The sequence below is a fragment of the Micrasema longulum genome, unplaced genomic scaffold (genome assembly GCF_059751315.1).
Source record: "Micrasema longulum isolate JH-2025_06_02 unplaced genomic scaffold, ASM5975131v1 h1tg000004l, whole genome shotgun sequence".
Taxonomy (NCBI): Eukaryota; Metazoa; Arthropoda; class Insecta; order Trichoptera; family Brachycentridae; genus Micrasema; species Micrasema longulum.
The window spans coordinates 29,991-53,642 of record NW_028277213.1 but is presented as its reverse complement, the minus strand read 5'-3'; the positions used below and the strand labels follow the sequence as shown (position 1 = coordinate 53,642).

The window sequence follows — 23,652 nt, the reverse complement described above, 5'->3', positions numbered from 1 at the left end:
AAGTGGTAAACAATGAGGCCACAGACAATGATGACGATGAAGATGATGAAGATGATGAAGATGATAAAGATGATGAAGATGATGAATATGAGGATGATGATCACAACGAAAAAAACAAACACGAAGATAAACATAATCATGATGATGAGGAAGAACAATTGAAAAGACCAGTAACTAAACATCACAGTTCAAACCACTTTCCTGCAAATACCAAACCTGGGCACTCTAGTCACCACATTAGTCCCCATTCCATAGTCGCCCCACAGAAAACTCCCACTCTAATCCCTGTGAAATTTGAATCCTATAATCTCCATAATAGTCCTAAGGACAATATTATAAAACCGCCTTACTCCACAAACGGATACACTACCCTTAATCAACCGATACTGAGACGGCCAGAAATAGCAAACTACGAAGTTCAACACGGCTCCGCGAATCATGTGCAATCTACTAAGATTCCATCAACCTTGTCAAAACCCAGATACTTAAACCAAACAACTCTCAGACCGTACACGGTGAGAAATAGATTAGCGAAGCCTTCGTCTACTCTCGCCTCGTATACCATAATCAACCGTGATCCTACAAAGGAAACATTCTCGAGACATCCCACGAGAAGCAGTCAGAAGAACACGAGACCGACCACTCAGGCACAAGACCTGAGGACCTATAGACAACCGACAGTGAGGACGACATTGAAAACAGACAGTGACAACCAGGAGACTCGCTATTCCCACATAGACCATGATGACAATGCACCCAACAGGTATCCATATACTTATCTCATTTTGCTCGCTTTGTTACACAGTAATGCAAATACTGCGGTGAAATTGCACCTAACATTTTGCCATTATTTTATTTTGGCTCTACTATCGCTTAATAAGTCTTTGTCTGAACTAGATAAAAGACTCGATCATTCCTAACCTGAACCTTGTTTTGAATTGAGTAGGCAGTTTACTTGTACTATTTTTATATGAAGTTATCAAATTAGGGTATTTCAGATTAAATTACAAATTATCATTAGGGAAAATGTCATCAAGATAAAAATTCCATTATAAAACGACAGAAAAACAACTGTTACCATACAGCAAAATGTCATTTCTGAGGATATTTTCTTCATTAGCGCAGCATGGCACCATCAAAACAAAAGTATTTACTAAGTTTAATGGAATATTGTTGCGGAACAGGGTGGAACCGACAGTGAACTCCTCTCCAAGTTACACCCAGCAAACGAGAGCTCAGCAAGCATCAGGAGGCCGAGCTCTGTACAACGGATCTCTACAATACGACCCTCAGCAATTTGAACCTTACTATGCTCTCTATGATGACGATGCAGAGCTCTATAAGGACGGTAAGAACTGTAAAAATAGTTTTTCTATATATTTTCATCCGGTTAAAGGTAGACGCCCGCGTGTCCGCATCGCAAGCATCGGATAGATGGTATCAAACGGATTTTAGAATTCTTTGTATAGCTAGTCATACATGTGTGTCCACTGATCCGTATCGGACTGACCGCACTTGTATGACTGACTATATAAAGACTTCTGAAATCCATTTGATACGATTCGTCCGATGCGTGCGATGCGGATATGTGAACTCTTACCTTAAATCTCCAGAGAAATACTTCTCTTGACAATTAAAAAAAAAAGTTTTTTCGATGTAAAAATGGGAGTAGTATCGATGATTGTTTAAAACTCATCTACTGTATAACCAAACTTCCTCCTATATGAATTACAATCTCTACTTTATAAACAGTTATTACAAAAACCAACCCCCTAAAGTTATGTTGTCAATACAAAAACAATACAAGGGTCGGTCGATATTAAGCTCCCACCTATTTCAAAATGAGTATTAAAAAAATATTGTATCCCTTTTTTCAACGTAGTCCCCCTGGACTTTATTCACTTCTTCTAGCAATGCTCCAACATTTCCATAGTTTCCTGCTAGAGCATTTGTCCAACCCCTGCCAGCCGCTCATCTACTCCCCACCACTTATACTCCAGCACACGAGGCGTTAGTGTGAATGTCTACTATTCACAAAACTGGGTTTGAATTGGTTGAAGACTCCCCTGATCTAGCCCCCAGTGACTACCAGCTATTCTCAAAACTCGAGGAACATTTGCGTGGAAATAAGTTTTAGGACGACAATGTCATGTGCCCTGTAGATGAGTGGTTGGCGGAGGTCGGACAAATGTTCTACCAGGAACCTATGGAAATATGGAGCTGGAAGAAGTGCAGGTACTACGTCGAAAAATAAGAAACTAAAACTTTTTCTCATTCCTTTTGAAATTGGTCATGGGTGGAGCATATCACTCAACCTCCGTATTGGATAGTAATGAATGTTCCACATCTATGTGACTTTCAGAACCCTCAAATATCTTTGTCTTTACTTATCACCGGAAATTTCACCTTAATGTTTCACGATCTATAATATCTTCCATTCCAGATTACGCCCAGCAGTACAACTCTGCGGCCCAGCGCCCCTCTGTCCACCAGACCTACCGCGGCACCCCTCCTCCCCGCGTGGCCTCTCCCCCCTCCACCACCCCCGCTCCCCTGTACACCCCCACCAGTAACGTGTACAGCTCCCAGCCCAGTGCTGATGACTACGATGATGCCCTCATTAACTCCCAGGTACAAGTCTCCTACAATTTAATATTAAAATTTTACTCACCGAAACGGGCTTTTCATTCACAATGGGTTGTCATTTTTGGTAATTTATGTTGAAATAAAATAAAATTTATTAGACGGCGTAGCATTAATTTTTTTTATTTTGCAGATCGATGACCATAATCAATATCAGCAACCCATCCGTCCCAGTACCACGAGGTGAGTTATCTCTACATATTTGTATATCATCTTTATTCACTGGTATTGTAACATAATATGTATGTTTAAAATATTTTCTTTTACAAATATGTGTAGCATTAATCTAGTCTATTCTTAAATTACATCCTCGCCTAATTGCCTGAGAAGCGCGTGCAAAAAAATCGTCCTTCTTTGGCATTTACGTGGTGGTAAAATTTGTTCCTATTTTCAATCTCAAGCACATCTATCTCACTTTTATTTACGCATGACGTAGGTAAACCGTACCTATGTAAATATAATCGTGTACAGTTACCTGACTGAACAAATTTGAATTAACGCGCACGTGTATGTATGTCAAGTGCACTGGATGACAGGAATGAGTTGGGATATGAACTGTCCACTCTGGGTCTAGTGAGGATTAGCTCTCCGATCCCTCGCATCCTGAGTACTACTCGGGCCACTACCACCACTACTACTACTACTCTCCCCCCACCGCCCCCCCGAGCACCCGTCCACAGGTACGGCTACCGCCGCCCGCTGCCCAATATCGCCGCTTTGCTCGCTTCATTTTATCTCGCATTCTCTCATCTGTTTCCGTCCATTTGTTCATGATTCAACAGGTCTTCAACTTTGCAGTTTGCTGTGCAGAACCTTCATTTATGCTTTCTATGTTCGCTAAACCTTCGCTTTTTAGTTTGTGTTAACTTGCAGTAAAATTTGTTTTGTATATAAATCATTTCGCTTCACTATCTGTACAAAATTTTAAAAATAATTATTTGATACATATTTTCATACAACGTCGAGTTGACGGTTGCGGTCACGGATTTCGGATCAGAGGTCCGAGGTTCAAATCCCAATCTATTACAGCTAAATCACAATTTTTAAGAGTTTTTTAGGACTAGTTAAAACAACTATCAATTCAAAAGTATCAAAGATGTCCAATCGCTAAAAATAGTATCAAAAGTGACCAACTGTGTATTTAATACTTTAACATAAAAAGAAATGCTATTTTTATTGTTAACCTTTAGGTTAATCATTCAAAGTGTTAGTGGCACCAAATATTTTCAAATAAAAAATATTTTTACTAAATATTTAAATTAATAAGTGCTATTATTGATTTCTGAAATTTTCGCTAAAATAAGTATGGGATTTTTCGGCCATCTTTGATACCGAGGGCCTCATATATGGGCATCAATTTTGAAACATCTCTCTACCTACTACAGGATGAAACTGCTTTTGAATCTTAACTTGAGTAAAATGAATAGAATAAATTATTATTATCGGTTTGTTTTGTCTTACGATTGACTAAAATCCTAAATTGTGGGTTTCCAGAATTTAGTCTAATTTCTAGTTCGGTTCATATTTTTTTTTTTCTTAATGTTTATTTTATTGTTTTTCTATGCAGATATATTGTGGATTATTTTTAATATTTGAAGCACTAACCTTGTAGAACATTATTATCCAATATGTTACAATGAAATAACGTTGTTTTTTTGTATATACCACTTTATTTTTCATAATTTATTTTTTATTTATTTATTGAAATCTACAGTCATATACAATAATAAGGTTATAATATAATAGGTACGTAAAACTAGGCTAAAAATTATCTCAAACTTATAATTATCAATATACGTAATGTGTCATAGATAAATTTATATTACACAAGAATAGAATTTGGAAAACCATAAATAAAATGCTTGTAAATTTGAAATAAAATGAAAAATAATAACAATTTAATAACCAAGTAGTATAGTTTGTAATTAACAATGAAGAAGGCATAGTATTTTGCCGAGACTAGTTGGTTATTAAATTAAAAAAAATATAGTGGCACTTACATACAAAAAACAAAGTTATTTCTATTATATTGGATATTCTGGATTATTTACATTCATATTTTTAACGAGTCTCGTGTTGAGATTTGAATGGTATTATGATATCCTTATTTATCCCTGATTTTTGTATTATACCATCCTTACAATATTTTAGAACTAAATTTGTATGGATATTTAAAAATATAAAGATATAGGTTATATTCTATTCAGTGGTTATATTATATACCTCTGAATTATTTCAAAATGTTTTTATTTTTACATTTAATTTTAAGCTTTGCTTGGCCATTACATTTAAACAGTTGTTCTAATGATGTCATTCACATGTCATTGATGCTTCTCATTGTTGTATATATCAACTTGCATTTTTAAATAAATTCAAGCATTCATTAATTCAAAGCTTATTTTTAGTGTATTAGTGTGTAGAATTTTGTTTTACTAACACATTGTAATAATATTATGATGCTCTATGGTTTCGTACCTTGTTTTATAATGTGAATCAATGTGTTTTATGGTTTTTGATATAAGTAAGATATCCGTTATAAAATAATAACCTTAAAAATATGTAAATGTTATCTTACCTTCTCTAACCGTAGCAAACGATGAATTAAGTTTCGAAATACTTACCCTACCCGATATATAACCAAAACAGTTTAGAATCCATTCCTAAACATTCATAGTGTAAAACCATAAATATGTCCCATCTCGCATTGTACCCCCTAACTTTACTTCTATATTTAATGTTTAGTTCCATGTCATATTCCATGAAATGTCAGTCATTAGGGAGTGTAATTTTTGTGTTAACAGATCAACTACGAGCAAAAGCTTTAATGGGAATCTTAATCCTCCAACTGAAAGATCCCAACCATTAGATACCACCACACCCACTCGCTTCAGTAGTCGGTTCAAAGCTGACGAAGTTTCCCTTCTGGCACAGCCCGACACTCCTTCTATGGACATAGTTTCCCCCACAGAGCGTGCCAGCCATAATGACACTCCCTCAGTTACCAACTTGACTAGACACCGACCCCCGACTGTTACTAATGACTCTAGGACACGGAACATAACTAACCTTCCCATAGAAATAGGCATGCCAGTGGCAAACAAGTCTCGTTTTTTGTCTCTCTCGACTGGTTTCTCATTCCAGAGAGACGATGATAACGATGACGAGAATGCCAGTTACACTCTCAGAGTCTTTAAATCTCCTTCTATCGCCGTCCCTGAAGATGATAATGATTCTCTTAATACGGACACTGACAGTGAAGATTCCGATAGGGTACCTCCTAACAAAGTTTCCTTCAAGATTGATGATCTCACCGTTATCGAAGAGAAAAATGATTACAACTCTGAACCCGACCCTTTGAAATCCAAAGATACGTTTGTACATAGTGTTTCAACAACTGAAAGACCGCATCCCATTCCTTTTGTTATTAATAATCTTCCCGAACCTGGCCAGAAACCCATCGTCATTCAACTCAAAACCCGTACAGGGCCCAGAGCTCACGGTCCAAGGATCGCTACCGATGATATTGTTCCCATCTATAATCGACCCGTCAATCGAGTCATTGAATCTCAAAATGAAAAGTCCTTAACATATTTAAACTCGGTCCCCAAAAATAGAGAAAGACCCTCGGATTACAGTACCGATGATTCCAATAAAAGTTTACCTAAATTTTACCTTAAAACTGTAATCAAGCGTCCCATACCTCTTACTATAGAAAACTCTACCGAAATTCCAGACCCCCGACAAACTCTCGATGATAATGAAGAAGCTGATACTATCCTTTCCTTTTTAAGACAGCCTCATAAGTCCCGGAATCCCGATGTGGATATTAAAGAAAATATATCCCTCGATAATAACAGACGAAGCAACAACGTAGAAACTTTGCCCAATAGTATTTCCAGAAGGAAAATATTTCGTGATATGTTCAATGCAAAAACTGAAAGCTCCATTGCTGCAAATCATCCCAACGTCTCTCCTTTTAAAACACTTGAAAATCTTCGAAGGGACGTAATTGAATCAAAAACTGTTCCATCTAATAGAATTCAAAACAGCAACCAAGTTAACCATGTTAGCAGCACAACGCAGATCCCAAAAAGCAACTTAAGAGGAAATGTAGGATCATTCGATCCATTCGAGGATGACCATTCTCCCGAGACGGAATCTTCATTTGTTCTTAATCCGAGATTGAGGGATCGTAATCACAACCGCCCCACAACATCAACAGAACAGCCAACTATAAAGAGGAAACAACATTTAAGGAGAAATTACTTCTCTAATCCCATCACCCAAAACATTTTAGATAACATAAAATATATATCCAGTAATCAAAATGAGGCGGTAGTTGAAAAAGTACCAAAACTTATTGAGAAACCTTTAAAAACAGAAAATTTAGTCAACACTGATACTGGTGATGAAAATGCTACATCGAAGCAATCACAAAAATCTAACAATAAGTCAACATTTAAAAAATCAGAAAAGATTTCACCTTTAGATGAATCTCCGAACTCTAGAGTTGTTTCTGATTACTCTAGCAAACTTCGCTACGAAGAAGGAGTAAATGAATCTCCAGATTTTAATGGATTTAACAAACCTTTTAAACATTCCGAAATAACTACCACTTCTGAGAAATCGCCTATAATTGTCGATTCCGAAGAGTTTCCTGATGTAAGTAAACCTGAAAAAGAAACAAATGATTCTAAAAATAATTATCGCACTGCCAATAGGGCTCCAAATTACGCTAACGCCGTGTTTGATATACCGAAATCCGCAATTCCTCTGTATGAAAACAATTACATGGCTAATAGAACAAAGCAGTACCAGATCACAACTCCTCGCAGAGATGTAATCAGAAATTCCTATGTTACTTCTGAACCACCCCTTTTAGTCGGTGGTTTTCTCCAGAATTCTTCCGACAGGACACTCGAACTACCCTCGGACCCGGCACTGTACGACGAGACAACACAAAGAACCGACACCTTACGACAGACTACGGAGAGAGACAACTATAGACGCGTGACCGCAGCTTGGACCGAGACCCCCGCCCGTACCCTGCTTGCTTCCTCCCCCGCCCCCACCACGACGCTCCCCCCTCCCGCGACTACTCCCACCACTGCCACCACTACCACCACTACCACCAGTACCACTCCCGCCCCCACCACCACCACCACCACCACCACCACCACCTCCTCCCGCCCCACTCCGCCCGGCCGTGCGCTTCGCGTGAATCCCGCCATCAAGCTAAAAGCATCGATGTCAGCCAGCCGACGCAGTTACTCCCCTTCAAAATGTACCGAGAACAATTTGCAAAACCCCAAATGTGACGAATCTAAGCTGCAGAGGTACAGACAGTTGAATAAAACTCTTTTGTTATGATCCCCCTCTGTCCGCTACAGGCTTGCCCGCCCTTTGGCTTTTCTTACAAATCTCTCGGGAGTGTCAGGTGATGGTCTACTGTCGAGTTATGTCTCCAGGCATATGTTTCTGTATTCCCGAAACAGAAATAACTGGCATGTTTATATTTAACACCTTTTAATTTACACAACTATCCTTTCACCCTTCTGCGCTTTTACTTCACCCTCCGAAGACTACGAGAACAGTCAGACTTGGAAATGTACAGACAGAGCACTCGAGACATAACCAGACTGTTTCCCTGTGAAATCCAACACTTGTCCCACATAGAGAGAATTTCCCCGCTGTGACCTTCCCGCTGTAACTAATATTGAACCACACCACCCTATAGACTGAGGACCCAAACATTGATAATAATTTGCACTTCCATCTTTCAGAGATAGTTTGATAGCACTTTCAGTTGTTGAATAATAAACACAGTAGAAATATAAACAATAATCTCAACAAACCCTAACCCATCATAATCGCGGCAGACTGAGGTAATCTAACGTTCCGAGGTTCATCCGCTACTATAGCATCCTCAGTGAGATGAAAATAGTACAATCATTCATTTGTGTGGAATCTAACTTGCGATAACTGAATGTGGAGCGACTGCATCGGGCTCTACTTTAATGAGTGATTTCTGGACACTTCTAGAACAAGCACACGAGGCCGGGGAAGCTCTCATTACTCCACAGCTAATGGTGCAGAACAGAATACGGTGAATTCCAACCGTGGTACACCGCCACCGTAAGTCCACAATACTATTCAATTACTCAATTAACACACCCAACAATCCATCCGTGGAAACAAAAACATCATTCAAATATAATACTAACCAATGGTTACCAAAATTTACCAATATTTGTAAAATCTCCTCTGTATAGTGTATTTTTTTAGCCTATCTTGAAAAGTATCCTTTCTTTGATTATTTCGCTGCACCATGCACATTTTTCTGATCTTCATTAGGTGATGAAATATTTCTTAAGGTTAAATTAATTTGTTTTTTAAAATTATTATTACTGTTGCATTTTTGTACAAAATTATTTTTTCTGTATAAAATATTTCATGGCTAACTATGCTACAAAACCCGTTTCGAGCAAGACAGCCATCCTGTGATGGCATATTATCATATATGTATCTTGTGTAAAATTATATATTTTTTTTTTTAATTTACACCCAGGTACCGACATAACCCTTTTTATATTGATTAAGTAAAATAAAATTAATTTTATGATAATAATGAATGCTATCATCCTCATCTTCATCATACAATGACTTATTCCTTGCTTAACACTATGTGGCTGTAATGTCATAAATCTATGTAGAATACAAGACGATATATGTATCTCTATTATTTTTTAAATAATGAAGGCGTATTTTGCTTACAACGGGGCCATATTATATGACAATATTTACAAATGATGGAAAATAGGTTATTCATAGTATGAAATTAGTTTTTAAATACATGTATTTCCAAATATCTCGTCTTTTGCTTAATAGAGGGATATTTAAACATTCTTTTAAGAGTTGATATTTTTTAAAATTTACATTTATATTAAAAAGAAGTGAATTTACGTAAATAAAAAAACAGTACTTAAACTCCATAACTGTTTATTTGACAAGTTATAAATAGTAAAAATGTGAAAAAATCAACATACCTAAGCAAATTACAAGTTACAAAATAATGAACATTCTTCACATTTCAAACTGTTATAAAATAGTTATTTTGCTAGCCATCTCAGAACAGGATATTTTCCTATTTATAAAAGTAGCAATCCTAGTAATAAAAGTAAACAGATTGGTAAAATAATAACTTGTACAGCCGAGCGCGACCAACTCTCAAGCCGTCCACCTCCATCGTGTCCAAGGCCACTGAGTTTGTGGACATCTACCGCCACCCCCCCCGCAGGCCCGACACCGTGTACCCCACTCCGCAGGTGGACAAGACGGCCGCCAAGTGCAGGAAGGACGTATGCCTGCTGCCAGACTGCTCGTGCGGAGGAAAAGATATCCCCGGTAATGTATCCTCATTCATTTCAAAATATCGATCCAATCCTATGTTATGTGTATTTAGCAGGAAACTTTTACTAATTATTCAATAATCCTTCAACACCATTCCTTTGTCTTCACCCAAAGGCGCAGTTCCAATACCGTAATACGACGTTCATTGTCAACAAAATGGTACAAATAATTTACTTGTAGTACAAAAGAGTAATCTATTTATATATATATAAGGCAATGTTCGTATGTGTGTCCTCGATAGACTAAATGGACTGATTTACGCGCGTTTTTTTCCAAAATGATGAGCTTTGCCCTAGGTATGTTTATAGCTCTTAAAATCTTAGATCTGATTAGTAGAAAAAAATTAAGGAGCATAAATGTTTTATTTGTATAATATAAAATAAAATAAGTGCTTATATTGTGTTTTCTAACATGGAGGCAAAATATTCAGCCACTGGTCAGGTGCCGGTCCAGAAACTAATTATATATTGCTGTGAATAAATGGGCTACAAGAGAGCACCTTCTTAATCAAATACTAAATAGGTGAAGCTTTGTATTATTTTTATAATAATTACAATGTATTCCTTACCTATTATTGTAGTTACAACTATAAAAATCCACTTATAACCATTATGTGGATTATGCGGCACTAAACTGAACTAAATACACAAAATTACCAATCCAACCAAAAATATTTTGTCGATTTATTATTGATACTTTTGTAAATAATTTCGTAACGAGCCTACACCATTCTGTTCCATGAGATAAAATAAATATATACGTAAAACATTGTACTTGAGAGAATTGTTGATACCAGTTTCCAAATGCATCAACTGATAATACTTTAAAAGAACTCTAGAAACTAAATATAATGTTTAGTTTTCTCTTCATATTACTAATGGACTGTTCTATAAAATGTATGTAACCTCTAATGTATGTATACTGTTCATGTACAAAACAATAACACTGAACCATACACAGGAAATTTACCAGCGGAAGAAGTACCCCAGATGGTACTAATAACATTTGACGACGCTGTCAACGATCTCAATAAGGCCACGTACGCTGAACTCTTTGAGCAGGGAAGGAATAATCCCAACGGTTGTCCCATCGCGGGAACATTCTATGTATCTCACGAGTGGACGGATTATAGCCAGGTTCAGAACCTTTACGCCGACGGCCACGAAATGGCTTCTCACACCGTATCGTAAGTTGCCGACAGATATCCCGATCTTGGCTTATTTGGTTTGCGTTCTTCAGTTCCAGCAGTTCCGAGTGTGCCTACTTTCCACTCTTGACAATGCCGGTTTCTGCTTCTTCTTCACAACTATTTATGTTTTAACATGTTTTATTGTTCCTTTTGTTCATTAATTGTCTTACGTTATTATTATGGAATACTGAATACTGCAACACGCATTGTAATGTTTGTATAATTCATGCTAATATATGACATATGAGCCCATTGAAGCTGAAGTCTGACAAAATGGTAAAAGTATCAGTAAGGTTTTATATTCAAAAACGCCATAAGCTTTTTGCCTATTTTTTTTCCAAGCTGTCTTGATATTTTTATTTAACCTGTATGATTTGTAAAAATTTAACCAGGGGAAAAAAAGGTTTACAGAAATGTACCTTTAAAATATCAGTTAGTTCACTTCACCTGCAATGGGCTCATATTTTATTAGTATAAAATATACATATTATGTTTGTTTTCTTATTACTCAGTTCACACCACTGAATAATATCTGTTTATCTGTTGATAAATTCATAGATTTGTAAATGATTGGAAATTAAAAATATCAATTACGTATGTTTTACTACAATGTATTCCTCATTCCCTAATAATAATGTTAGCCACCTTGACAAAATCCACTAACAATGTTTTTTTTTTCTTTTTTTCTCTTTCCTTTTCTTCATCCCATATTTATTTATCATTATCGCCTATTTTTGCCTCTCCTATGGAAAACAACCACGGCCCCATTTTTAAATCTCCCCCAAACTTGAACCGTTACGCTTTGTATCCACTGTATTGTCCTTCTTTGGAATAAAATTACTATCACCACGACCCCTTTAAAATAACTCAATCCCCAACTAAAATCTGGCCTTTGAACATCCCCGGTGACCCCAATACCCCCAAATAGGTGACCTCCCGGTTGAAGAAGTCCCCCAAATCGTCATTTTGACCTTTGATGACTCTGTGAACGACCTGAACAAGGGATTGTACAGTGACCTGTTTGAAAAGGATCGCGTGAACCCCAATGGATGTCCTATTGCGGCAACTTTCTATGTATCCCACGAGTGGACAGATTACAGCCAAGTCCAAAACCTCTATTCCGCTGGTCACGAGATGGCTTCCCACACCGTTTCGTAAGTTCTACAACTTCAAATCAAACAATTAATATGATTAAAAAACCCTAACTTGGAAATCTTACCCAAACATTAACAGGGAGACTCTCAATTATAAAATCATCGAGTTTATTTGTCCATCATTCCTAATTTATTCTATCGCTTGTTTATTAACATACATATAAAGCTTATTACATATCTAGTTTGTTAACAAAAAGTTCAGTTACAAATTGAAACGCACAGTTAAAGAAAAGCACCATAATTTATTTATAAGTTTTCATCACATTAATAAAATAACCACAGTACATATTTAACAAAATAATCCATTCTGTACATTATAAATTCAACTATTGTTTTACTTACAATGTTTAACTCTAACAAGTGTAATTACGCAATCGTAATCTCGGTCATTTTTAATATTCAATATTAAGTACTAAAAAATAAGATATGTAAATTTTTCCAATGTATGTTTTACTAACAATGTTTACTCCCGATGACAGCCACAGTTTTGGTGAACAATTCTCCCAAAAGAAATGGAACCGTGAAATATCTGGCCAGAGAGAAATCCTAGCTGCTTATGGCGGAGTGAAGTTGGAAGACGTCAGGGGAATGAGAGCTCCTTTCCTGTCTGTGGGAGGGAACAAGATGTTCAAGATGTTGTACGATTCTAACTTTACCTATGACTCGTCCATGCCTGTGTATGAGAACAGGCCCCCCAGCTGGCCGTACACCCTGGACTACAAGTTGTTCCATGACTGCATGATTCCTCCCTGCCCCACCAAGTCTTACCCAGGTAATGCGCATACCGCATTTTATTTGGAATATTGTTTATTGCATTTATGGAGAAACATGAGAGATTTTCAGTTTTCAATTAAAAAGTCGAATATACATATGAGCAGATCTGGACCTACCATAGGTTCAGTTGGCACAAAGATTCAGACACTTGCTTGCAAGGGAAGGAGGAATAATATGCTCGTATTAATTTACAAATATGTATATTCCTGTCCCTTTTTAGTAAGTGATGCGAAACTAGCACCCCTGAGATCCGGGCTGCGCATGAGTTTATCACTGTAAACACATGTGGCTGAACTTTGAAATTTGAAAATGTTGCATTTTTTTGTGTACTCGTTTCTTATTCATATGCATAGGTATACAAGTTCGTCTATATAATTATTACTCTAGAATTGATTGATTGCTTTATACTCCTGCACAGGAATTCAAGCCTTATTATTTTGGTATTAACGATAAATCAGGGTCATTTTTGTCTTAAAATTTGGCAAGTTGGCAATTTAATCCTCATAAGCTAAAATTGCAAGCCCCGTAAGGTAAAACTCTAGGAACGGATAGTTAAATAAATGTACAAATCGAAAAAGTTTGAGACCTCAATTAAATAGTTTGAAAGATGTGTTTACCCTTTTTACTTGTAGCACGTGCAATACAGAGAGAGATAAATAACGTCGGCGAAAACTGATTAGTTATTTATTATTGTTCAAAAATATCTACAAATTAAGATGACTGTGAGTCATAAAACCCGCTCCATTGAGTTGAAATAAATATTCCGATAAATTGGAAATCCTGCTCCAACTCAATTGTTTTGGTAATTTGGTCAAAAATAAAAGTTTTGGAAAAAGAGCAAGTTTTGTTAACCTATGACACATGTATTTATTTTTTAAATCAGTAAATACTTGAGTCATTCACAAACAAAAGTAACCATTCTATTTATCATTCCATTTTCGGACCTGTTTATGTAATTGAAAAAATGTTCAATTTGATATTTGTCGTCTACTTATATTATTTTCTTTGAGATTCAATAAAATATTTTTTCCTCGTCTAGGTGTCTGGGAAGTCCCCATGGTGATGTGGCAAGATCTGAATGGAGGAAGGTGTTCTATGGGAGATGCTTGCAGTAATCCCTCTGATGCTGATGGAGTTTATAAAATGCTGTTGAAGAACTTCGATAGGCATTACACTACCAACAGGTTTGTTCTGTCGTGTGCGCAGAGTTTTTGACCAGAGTAGGCAGTATTATAATTTTTCTGCCACAGTACATAATTTTATTTCACAATGAAGTACCCTATGCCCCATCACCACCAGCATGTGTGGATAATGGTTTGATGGTGATGATAATTGTAAGTACGCAGTATTTAAGATTGTTATTTTTCGCAGGGCACCATTTGGTCTGTTCTACCATGCCGCCTGGTTCACCCAGGCTCACCACAAGCAGGGCTTCATCATGTTCCTGGACGCCATCAATGCCATGAAGGACGTATTCTTGGTCACCAACTGGCAAGCTCTACAGTGGGTCCGTGACCCCACCCCCCTCTCCCGCATCAACTCGTTCCAGCCCTTCCAGTGCAACTATCAGGTAACATTTCTTCCCATTCAAATTTGACCTGCTACCGAACACATACAATGCATACATAATTATGTACAAACATGCTAACCAAGTTAGTCTTATTATTTTTTAATCACAAAACAATTTTAGCGTGTTAGAATAATTCAATGAAAATTTAATTTTGAGACAACTTAATTGAATTTAAACAGAAATTAATGCTAAACACCTCATATATTATTTATTTTACTATGAATTTTATAACCAACAGGTTTCCAAACACAACTCTCAAAATAATTTATCATTATAACATTTTTATCAGTTTTCTTTATTCTATTTTGTATTTTTTATTTCAACATTTTTTGCTTTGAATTTGTATATTTTTATTAGTGATATTTCATAATTGTACATGTATTGAACACAGTTTTGATATTTTTAATAATTGCACACTATTAGGACAACAGTTTTACTGCATTGAATAATCTATTTATTACTTAAATTTATTTATTATATATCACTTATTTAAAAAAAATATGTAATTTGAAAATGTTTAAAGGACCACTTTATCATTTTTATCGTACATTCAATTTATAAATTAATTAGATACAAATACGATATTTTATATTTACATAATTTTATCACTTGAACTACTTAAAAGATGTTTAACGTTTTTATTGTATTATTTGTGGCTAGATTTAAAACTGGTAGTACCCTATTAAAAAAAATCTGTAACAAATCGTGAATTTGGTGATAAAATACCAATAAAGGATAATGACGTGTGGCCTATCAAATGACTAATAATAATATTATGTTTGTCAATGCAGGACCGTCCCAAGCGTTGTAACAACCCCAAAGTGTGCAACTTGTGGCACAAGTCTGGAGTACGCTACATGAGGACATGTCAGCCGTGCCCAGAGATATATCCCTGGACAGGGAAGACGGGAATCCGCTCCTCAAGAATAGACAACGACATAGAAGATTAAACTTACCCATCCTAAATTTTTAATCTTTTTAATTTGTGCACCAAACTACTCTGTCGGACTCTTCTAGAGACTAGGAGATCATTATTTTTAGACTCTACTAGAAACTGCAAGATCATCGTCAGACTTCACTAGAGACCAGAGGATGGTCGTCAGGCTCTACTAGGGACTAGAGGATAATTGTTAGACTCTACTAGGGACTCGAGGATCATTGTTAGCTCTACTGGAGACTAGAGGATCATTGTTAGACTCTACTAGAGAGGATTACTTATTTGCAATGCAAAATAATTTACTATTGATCGAATAGTTTGTGCAATCAAATTTTTGGTTTGTTTCCTCGTCTGCCAAATGTATTTTAATAATTTATTTGATTTTGGAGTAAAATTTTCCGCAGTTCTTCTCATAAAACAGTATTAATCGACTTAAAATCTATAATATATAATATTATAAATAGTACACACAGAGTAGTGTTTTGGATTCATATTGAACTACATGCAGTACTTGTTTTGTCCGATAAAATTTTCAATTATATTTTCTAAATTTTTGTTACATTTGGTCAATACACCTCTACTATTACTTATTACATTAAGGACTAGAATTCTAACAAAACTACAGGTAGTATATTGTTTATTATGTGTGACTCGTTGAAAAATAATGGAGAAAGAACGAAAAAATATTTTTTATTTATTGAAGCGTAGGAAATTATTAATTAAAATAATTTGACTATAGCTGTGAAATATTTTATAAAATTAATATTAAGTTATCAAAATACTCTGAAAATATTAAAACACCTTTCTTTAATTTATAAATCTTGTAATACATGTTTTGAAATAAAAAACGAAGAGCGTACAATATCCTGCGCACATTAGCTCGAGATAAAGAATTATAATAGCCATTCCTCTGTAGTTGATAAGTACCTACCTAAAGTATTTAATTCATTCTTTAGTTTTACGAATTTGCTTCATTTCATTTCATTTTGTAATCTTAAAACTTATTTCAATCTAATTCAGTGTATATAAAATGAATAAATAACTCAATACATATACAAATAATTAATTAATTTCTTTTAAAATCTGCTAGAAAAATAATGATGGCAAAATGCCCTTTTGGTGAGTAGGAAGATTGTTGTTTAGGTGTTTGTCAACATCGTACTACTGAGATGGTACTTGATGTCGCACACACCCATACAACGTCAAAGTAAACATTTGTCTGTGTTGAGAATAATACGTAACGTGTATGTTATGACAAATCTCTTTTGTAAATACTCTAATGGATTTAATTTATATTGTAATACACATTTGGAGGAGCTATGTCGCGTGAAGATTTAGCAATATCCATGGCTTATTAGTATTGATGATTTAATCCAATTTCTTCAACTTTGACCGAGCAGTTTGAATTATTTTGCGAACCGCTCTCCCAAATTCGTCTAATTTTGACATTTTTGTAAATATTTTTCCACCTTTCAAGCATCAAAAATAAATGTATTGTACAGAAATAATAGAAACTTTTTGTGCCAAGGAGTTTTATGATAATTGTGATGAAACCAGCAAAAGCCATCGTAATAAGGTTATACCATCAGTATTTATAAGCTGCAAATTGTGAATAGTTTTATATTAGAGATTACTAGTTTAATTTATTTTAGGTTTTTTTATTTAAGCAATTTTATTTAAGTAATCATTCGCCTCGGTTTACATTGAGGAAATAATATTATACTCTTTAATATTTTTATACAATTCTCGTAATGGAATTTTGTATAAGGCCTATTCCTGCCTCATTTATGTTTAATAAATTGAATTGGCTTTTACCGTCTCAACTGCTTTGTAAGAATCCAGTGAGTGATAATAAATTCCTAATTAAATACCATTTGTTTTATTTCCGCTGATTTGATATTATATTTTCTTTCCTTTCCGACCACCTGACGACTCCAATAGAAGTACGACTATAGATCTTCATGAATACATAATCTTTAATTTGTATTGCCTACCAGCTTACCAGCCGCTACTACTACCGTACAGCTACTACATTACTTTTGCATGTTTCAATCGAAACACCTGTTTTCATGACCTTTATAGGAATATTTCCATGATATTATTGATATAAAAGCGAGACTTTGTTCTTTCTTAGATCTGTTCTGCAAGCGAGACTCGAGAGTCTAGTTGCCGAATAACAGAATGATTAGAACAATTATTTGGCTGTGTGTTATAATACATATTCTATCTTCAGCCTACGAAGTAGTTTACTATCCGTCTAAAGAAGTCAAATATTTCAAACACTCCGACCGTGCTCGAATTCAGTGTGTAAATGAAACGATTGATTTTAATGGCCAGAAAACTAAAAATGATGGTCGTAAGTTTTATAAGAGACAAACGGATGGCACTTTTCATGGCAATCCAAAAACTCGCGAGGAAATGTGGAATTTGGCATTCTTCGGACAAAAAACATCTTTTGACCAAATCCCTTCCTTAATTCAATTACTGCACATGCTGGCAACAAAACACTTGAATGAGTGCGCCCCAATTATACTTTATGATAAGTTTGTTGAAAACAGTGATGACTTGCTTTTGCAGCAATTAATGCGTACATTTCCGCACGCATATGTCCACGGAAGAATAAGCACTAATAATTCTATCACCGATACCAAAATATTAAAAACTATGGCGGAACAATGTGTCAACTATATTTTGTTCATGGCAGATGTGATGAAATCTGCCGAGGTTTTGGGATTACAAGCTACGAGCAAAGTCGTCGTAGTGGCTCGCTCTTCTCAGTGGCGTGTTCAAGAGTTCCTGTATCATAAAGCATCGAGGAATATTGTTAACCTATTAGTTATTGCGCAATCATTTCGGGAAGATAACACATTGGTAAGAAGGAAGAATGACATCGTGTGAATATTTTTTATTTATTTAATTTAGTTTTTTATAAGAAACCTTTAAAATAACATAACTGACAAAAAACTGTATTTTTCAGGAGAATATTTTTTCTTCTTAATTAAGGAATATACTCTGAGAATAAAATGTTTTGTTACTATTAAAAAGTTTTAAAAATATACTGTAAAATACCGTTTTTGTAGGTTTTGGCCATCATGGCTCGACACAATAGGCTAAAGTTAATGATATCTGTAGATACCTGAATAATTTACATAGGTAGACGAAATTAGGCCTCTCTGAACCATATCCACTGAAAGATTTTATTATTTTTAATCAATAATTTAACGAAGAGGATAATCCCCTCAAATCTGTAAAATCATGTTGAAAAAGTATAAAAATGAAACAAATAAATTTGTTAATTATTTAAAGATATTGCCAATAAAAATAACAATATCAGTTAAAACTATGTTACCTACTTAAAACTGTAAGAATAATTATTGAAAATAGATAGTTAAAATTATTAAGAGAGCCCATTGGCACAATGAAAACGATGTTTTCCTCTTATTCTGGTTTCAATTGCCAGCGAAATCATAATAATTATTGAAAAAATAATATCAATTAAAACAAAAAGAAATATTTGCATTCCCAATATATACATTTTTGGGGCCATTTTCAACGTGCAGTAAATGGGGATCATGTTGTGGTAGAGCCGGGTTCGAACCTCGTAACTCTGACCCGTGAGTCCGCGACCACAACCATGTTGATGTTTTGTGATTTATTGGTAGTCAATATTTCTTCTATTACCAAAATAAAAAACATTTTAGGAAACTCCATATATTTTGTACACACACAATCTTTATGTTGATGGGCTAGGATCAAGTAATCCCGAAGTATTGACTTCCTGGGCAAAAGGGAAGTTGGCTCGTCCAGAAATCAATTTGTTTCCACCAAAAATGATAAAAGGCTATGCTGGTCACAGATTCGCAGTAGTTGCTGCAAATCAACCTCCATTTGTTTTTAAAAGGTTATTATGAGGTTATTTTAATGACAATTAGTTATTCATGTTTGATTAATTGACGATTGAATTAATTTTTTATGTTATTTTCCCATATATCAGAATTTCAGTGGACAGTATTGGGAATAGGCACGTCACATGGGAAGGTATTGAATATCGCATACTCAGTTTACTTGGCCAAAGACATAATTTTTCCATTGAAATTAAGGAACCAGCAGATTTATCAGATGGGTAAGTAAGCTTATCAAAAAGTAATATTTAATTCTGTTTTCATTGAAAAATACATTGGTATAAAGAGTTTTTGTTGACTGAAGGTCGGGAGATGCAGTAACTAAAGAAATATTAGCAGGACATGGTGATATAGGAATTGCTGGAATGTATTCCACAGTAGAAAGACTTTCTGCACTAGACATGTCCTCTAGCCATTCCCAAGACTGTGCTGTCTTTATATCCCTTACATCAACAGCCCTTCCGAGGTAATTATCCTATTTCCATAAGGAAATATCATTAGTTTTATATTAAATGCAATTTACGTTTACGTTATTATTTACTTTTAATAGATACCGAGCGATAATGGGTCCATTCCATTGGACAGTTTGGGTTGCACTGACATTCACATATCTTTTTGGTATATTTCCACTCGCTTTTTCTGACAAGCACACTTTGAAGCATTTGATACACAATTCCGGAGAAATAGAAAACATGTTTTGGTATGTTTTTGGAACTTTTACAAATTGCTTTACATTTGTTGGAAAGAATTCTTGGAGCAGAACAACAAAAATAACAACAAGGCTTCTAATCGGTATGTATTTATAAAAACACGCATAAGCGTAGGTAAAAATGGTAAATTAACAAATCAAATCATCGCAAACTACTCCTATGGAGTATGACTACCGTACTATAGCTGGCCTCCATGGTGTAGTACTCACACGCAGAAGGTTCCGGGTGTGATTCCCGGTGAGAACACAAAAATGAAATGTAATTTTCTTCAAGCCTGTGTGTCACAATCACTGTATTTGGGCTTCCTAGCCTGCTGTGGTACATAAAAGAATAAATAAGCCCTGCTTATATTGGACAAAATATTTGTCAGATGGCCTGCCAATATTCACATAAATAAAAACTAAAAATATTTTACTCACTACATTCACTTTTGTGTTTCTATTATTTAAAAAAGTCATATGATGAAATAGAGGGATTATATAAAATTATGCTGCAATATCAACTGGAATTTCTGACATGAAAATTTCTAAACAATGATTATTGTTTGTACTAAAACTTGTACTATCTTTTACTATCGAGGCCAAGAAAATAACAAATTATATAATTTCCATACATATTTTTTCTTAGGATGTAATAAATCCTTTATATTGTAATATGGTGTATTTTTTCTGCACTCAAGGTTGGTATTGGATCTTCACCATCATTATAACAGCGTGTTACACAGGATCTATTATAGCCTTTGTAACATTACCTGTTTATCCCGCCACCGTAGATTCAGTAAAACAGCTCATATCTGGAAACTACAGAGTTGGAACGTTAGGTTTGTGACCTGAAATAGATTTGATTTAAGATTTTTCAAAGGGAAATCACCAAATTTTATTTAAACAATCAAAATGATTTTAGATAAAGGAGGATGGGAGCGGTGGTTTTTAAACTCTTCAGACAAGTACACCACTAAGCTTTTAAAACATTTGGAATTAGTACCAACTATAGAAGCGGGACTTCTTAATACAACCAAAGCATTTTTTTGGTCGTACGCATTTCTAGGTTCAAAATACCAGCTGGAATACGTGGTTCAATCCAATTTCACTCTCGAGTAAGTTTGCTTTACGAAAACATTAGGTCTGTTCTTCATATTACTATGGTTGTTATATTTAAGGCGTTTTCTTTTATAGGACTGCAAAACGAGCTGTTCTCCATATCAGTAATGAATGTTTTGCTCCATTCGGGGTGTCCATTGGTTTCCCTAAAGAATCTGTCTATTTAGATAAACTTAACAGAGGTATACTCACTATGCAACAGAGCGGAATCATATCCAAAATTGAAAGTGATGTTAAATGGGACATGCAACGAACTTCAACTGGCAAACTATTACAAGTATAAAGTATTGCTATCTATATTATATCGTTGTGATCGTAGAACGACGACAGAAGTGCGAAAAGTGCGACATTGACTTCTTCCTTATTCTTATTGTTAGATGTGGGGGTCAGTGCTATACAAGCAGGAGCAACTTGTTAAGATCCATTGTGATGCATCCCTGTGAATAGTTCACGCCCTCCAAGCCCATGTCTATAAAGAGCCTGGCTGCTGTGTGAAAGGCGAGAGTTATCATTTTGTGACACTGACTTTCTTTGAAAAGGTTAAATAAAAACTTTCTAAAAGAATAAGTATGTATAACCCGAGAATCAAATAATATACTTTTGTACTTATCAAGTTGTGACATAGTGTAAAAAAAATTTAAACTTTCATTGTTGAAGAAAATCACTTATGCCATTATTCTACGATCATAACGATTTGTATTTTATAAGCTACTATATCTTATGAGAAAAAACTTTGTCATTATTGTTTTTACTCTTATTGTATAAAATAAACTTTTCAGGTCAGCACGGGTAATTCTCTTAAAATGGTGACAATAGATGAGCGTGGCCTTTCCCTAAGTGATACACAGGGTATGTTTCTATTACTCGGAGCTGGATTCTTGGCTGCAGGTGCTGCTCTACTCTCGGAATGGCTCGGAGGCTGCGGGAGAATGTGTCAGAGATTTAGAAACAGACCTCCATCCTCTACTATTTCTACAGTGTCTTCTGATACTTCGAGATCTAAAATTGCTCCGACACCAAAGAGCGGAGATAAGAGCGAATTTGGAGACATGTACGGGAAAAACAGTAATAAATTAGATATGAAAAATGAAAAAAATAGTAAAATAGATAGTGTTAGTGAATGCAGTGATGTTTACATGACAAGCGACTCTGAAAGAGAAGACCCTATACCAAAAAAACAAATATTCCAGGTACACATTGATGAATACAAGGAGCCGGATGAAGACATTGAAAATTTGAGCAGTTCTCAGTTCATCGTCCATGGCCAAAGTTTACAAGTTTGTGCTGATATTACTACAACTACTGACTACAATCAAGGGAGCGGTCATTCCCGCAGATCAAGCTTTGTGGATTGGGATAATGAAATCAGTCGATTGTTTCAATACACTAAGAGCGAGGCAAGTTCCGATGATGAGCTAAATAATGAATGTAACCGAGAAGATAATAAAACACATTGTGATGATGAGGAAGAAGACAAAATAAAACATTCACCCATGGTATTTGGAGAAAAAGTTACACCGGTAGAAGTTGATGAGAAGGGTTTCTTGATAGATGAAAGAGTTGTTCTATGCCAAAATGAAAAACGGGGATCAGATTCAAAATAAAACAACTGCTTTACATTCAGCTCTTTATTATATAATATTCTTTAAAACAGTCATCAAAATAATTTATAACGATTCTATCTTATCCATCTCAAATCCAGTCTAACGACAAAGCCGATAATAATAATAATTAGAAAAGAACAAAGGATACAAAGTAAGATGTAGCACGAATGGTGAGAGTACCAGTTATGACTTGGGGCACTCGAGGTGTCGGGTGCGCTATTCGTGAACCAACTAACTTACGTAAATAACTATCAAAATCTTAAAATGTATTACAATAAGTAATGAGTCAACACAATAAAGAAATCATTTCCCAAATAGAAATGACAAGTTTCTACTTAAACGTTGATTCTATAAACTAAAAACATATTCTAAAATATACAATATATAATGAACTTAGAATAAAAGCATTTGATTAATATTGCACTCGCTTATAATTGTTAGGATTTGGTTGGCGACAGAATCAATGAGTATTAATAACGATGTACGCAATTATTAACGCTAAGACGGCACCTGACATTGAGGCATTCGGGAGTTATATTATACAAAATCAAAGTTAACGCAATATTGTAAAGACGAAACAATAAAATATCATACAAAAATAATACTAAAATCATTTTACATTTCCAATTCATTTCCTCTTCCATCATAAATATCTCTCA

At 35.1% G+C, this 23,652-nt stretch overlaps 2 protein-coding genes across 6 annotated transcripts in view; both read left to right on the top strand.

The window, feature by feature from the left end:
- Positions 1–17,545, top strand: part of Cda5 (Chitin deacetylase-like 5) — a 254,949-nt gene extending 237,404 nt beyond the window's left edge. Inside the window, exons 5-15 of one of the 5 annotated variants that reach the window (XM_088223686.1) lie at positions 1,185–1,348; positions 2,444–2,631; positions 2,777–2,826; positions 3,165–3,323; positions 8,686–8,778; positions 9,854–10,047; positions 12,171–12,396; positions 12,876–13,168; positions 14,210–14,354; positions 14,542–14,740; positions 15,532–17,545. In XM_088223686.1, the coding sequence (XP_088079812.1) occupies positions 1,185–1,348; positions 2,444–2,631; positions 2,777–2,826; positions 3,165–3,323; positions 8,686–8,778; positions 9,854–10,047; positions 12,171–12,396; positions 12,876–13,168; positions 14,210–14,354; positions 14,542–14,740; positions 15,532–15,690 (1,870 nt within the window). In that variant the 3' untranslated portion in view covers positions 15,691–17,545. Of the gene's footprint in view, positions 1–1,184; positions 1,349–2,443; positions 2,632–2,776; positions 2,827–3,164; positions 3,324–5,444; positions 7,980–8,685; positions 8,779–9,853; positions 10,048–11,013; positions 11,240–12,170; positions 12,397–12,875; positions 13,169–14,209; positions 14,355–14,541; positions 14,741–15,531 lie in introns of all 5 variants that reach the window. The other 4 variants (XM_088223542.1, XM_088223617.1, XM_088223766.1 and 1 more) reach the window with 4 other exon arrangements.
- A 254-nt stretch (positions 17,546–17,799) lies between these two features.
- On the top strand, positions 17,800–23,128 carry Ir21a (Ionotropic receptor 21a). The gene is made up of 9 exons (XM_088243409.1): positions 17,800–18,548; positions 19,379–19,578; positions 19,672–19,800; positions 19,884–20,045; positions 20,130–20,371; positions 20,969–21,109; positions 21,193–21,385; positions 21,465–21,666; positions 22,169–23,128. The coding sequence occupies exons 1-9, from the start codon at positions 17,859–17,861 to the stop codon at positions 22,991–22,993; spliced, it is 2,784 nt and encodes a 927-aa protein (XP_088099535.1). The 5' UTR covers positions 17,800–17,858; the 3' UTR covers positions 22,994–23,128.
- The last annotated feature ends 524 nt before the right edge of the window (positions 23,129–23,652 follow it).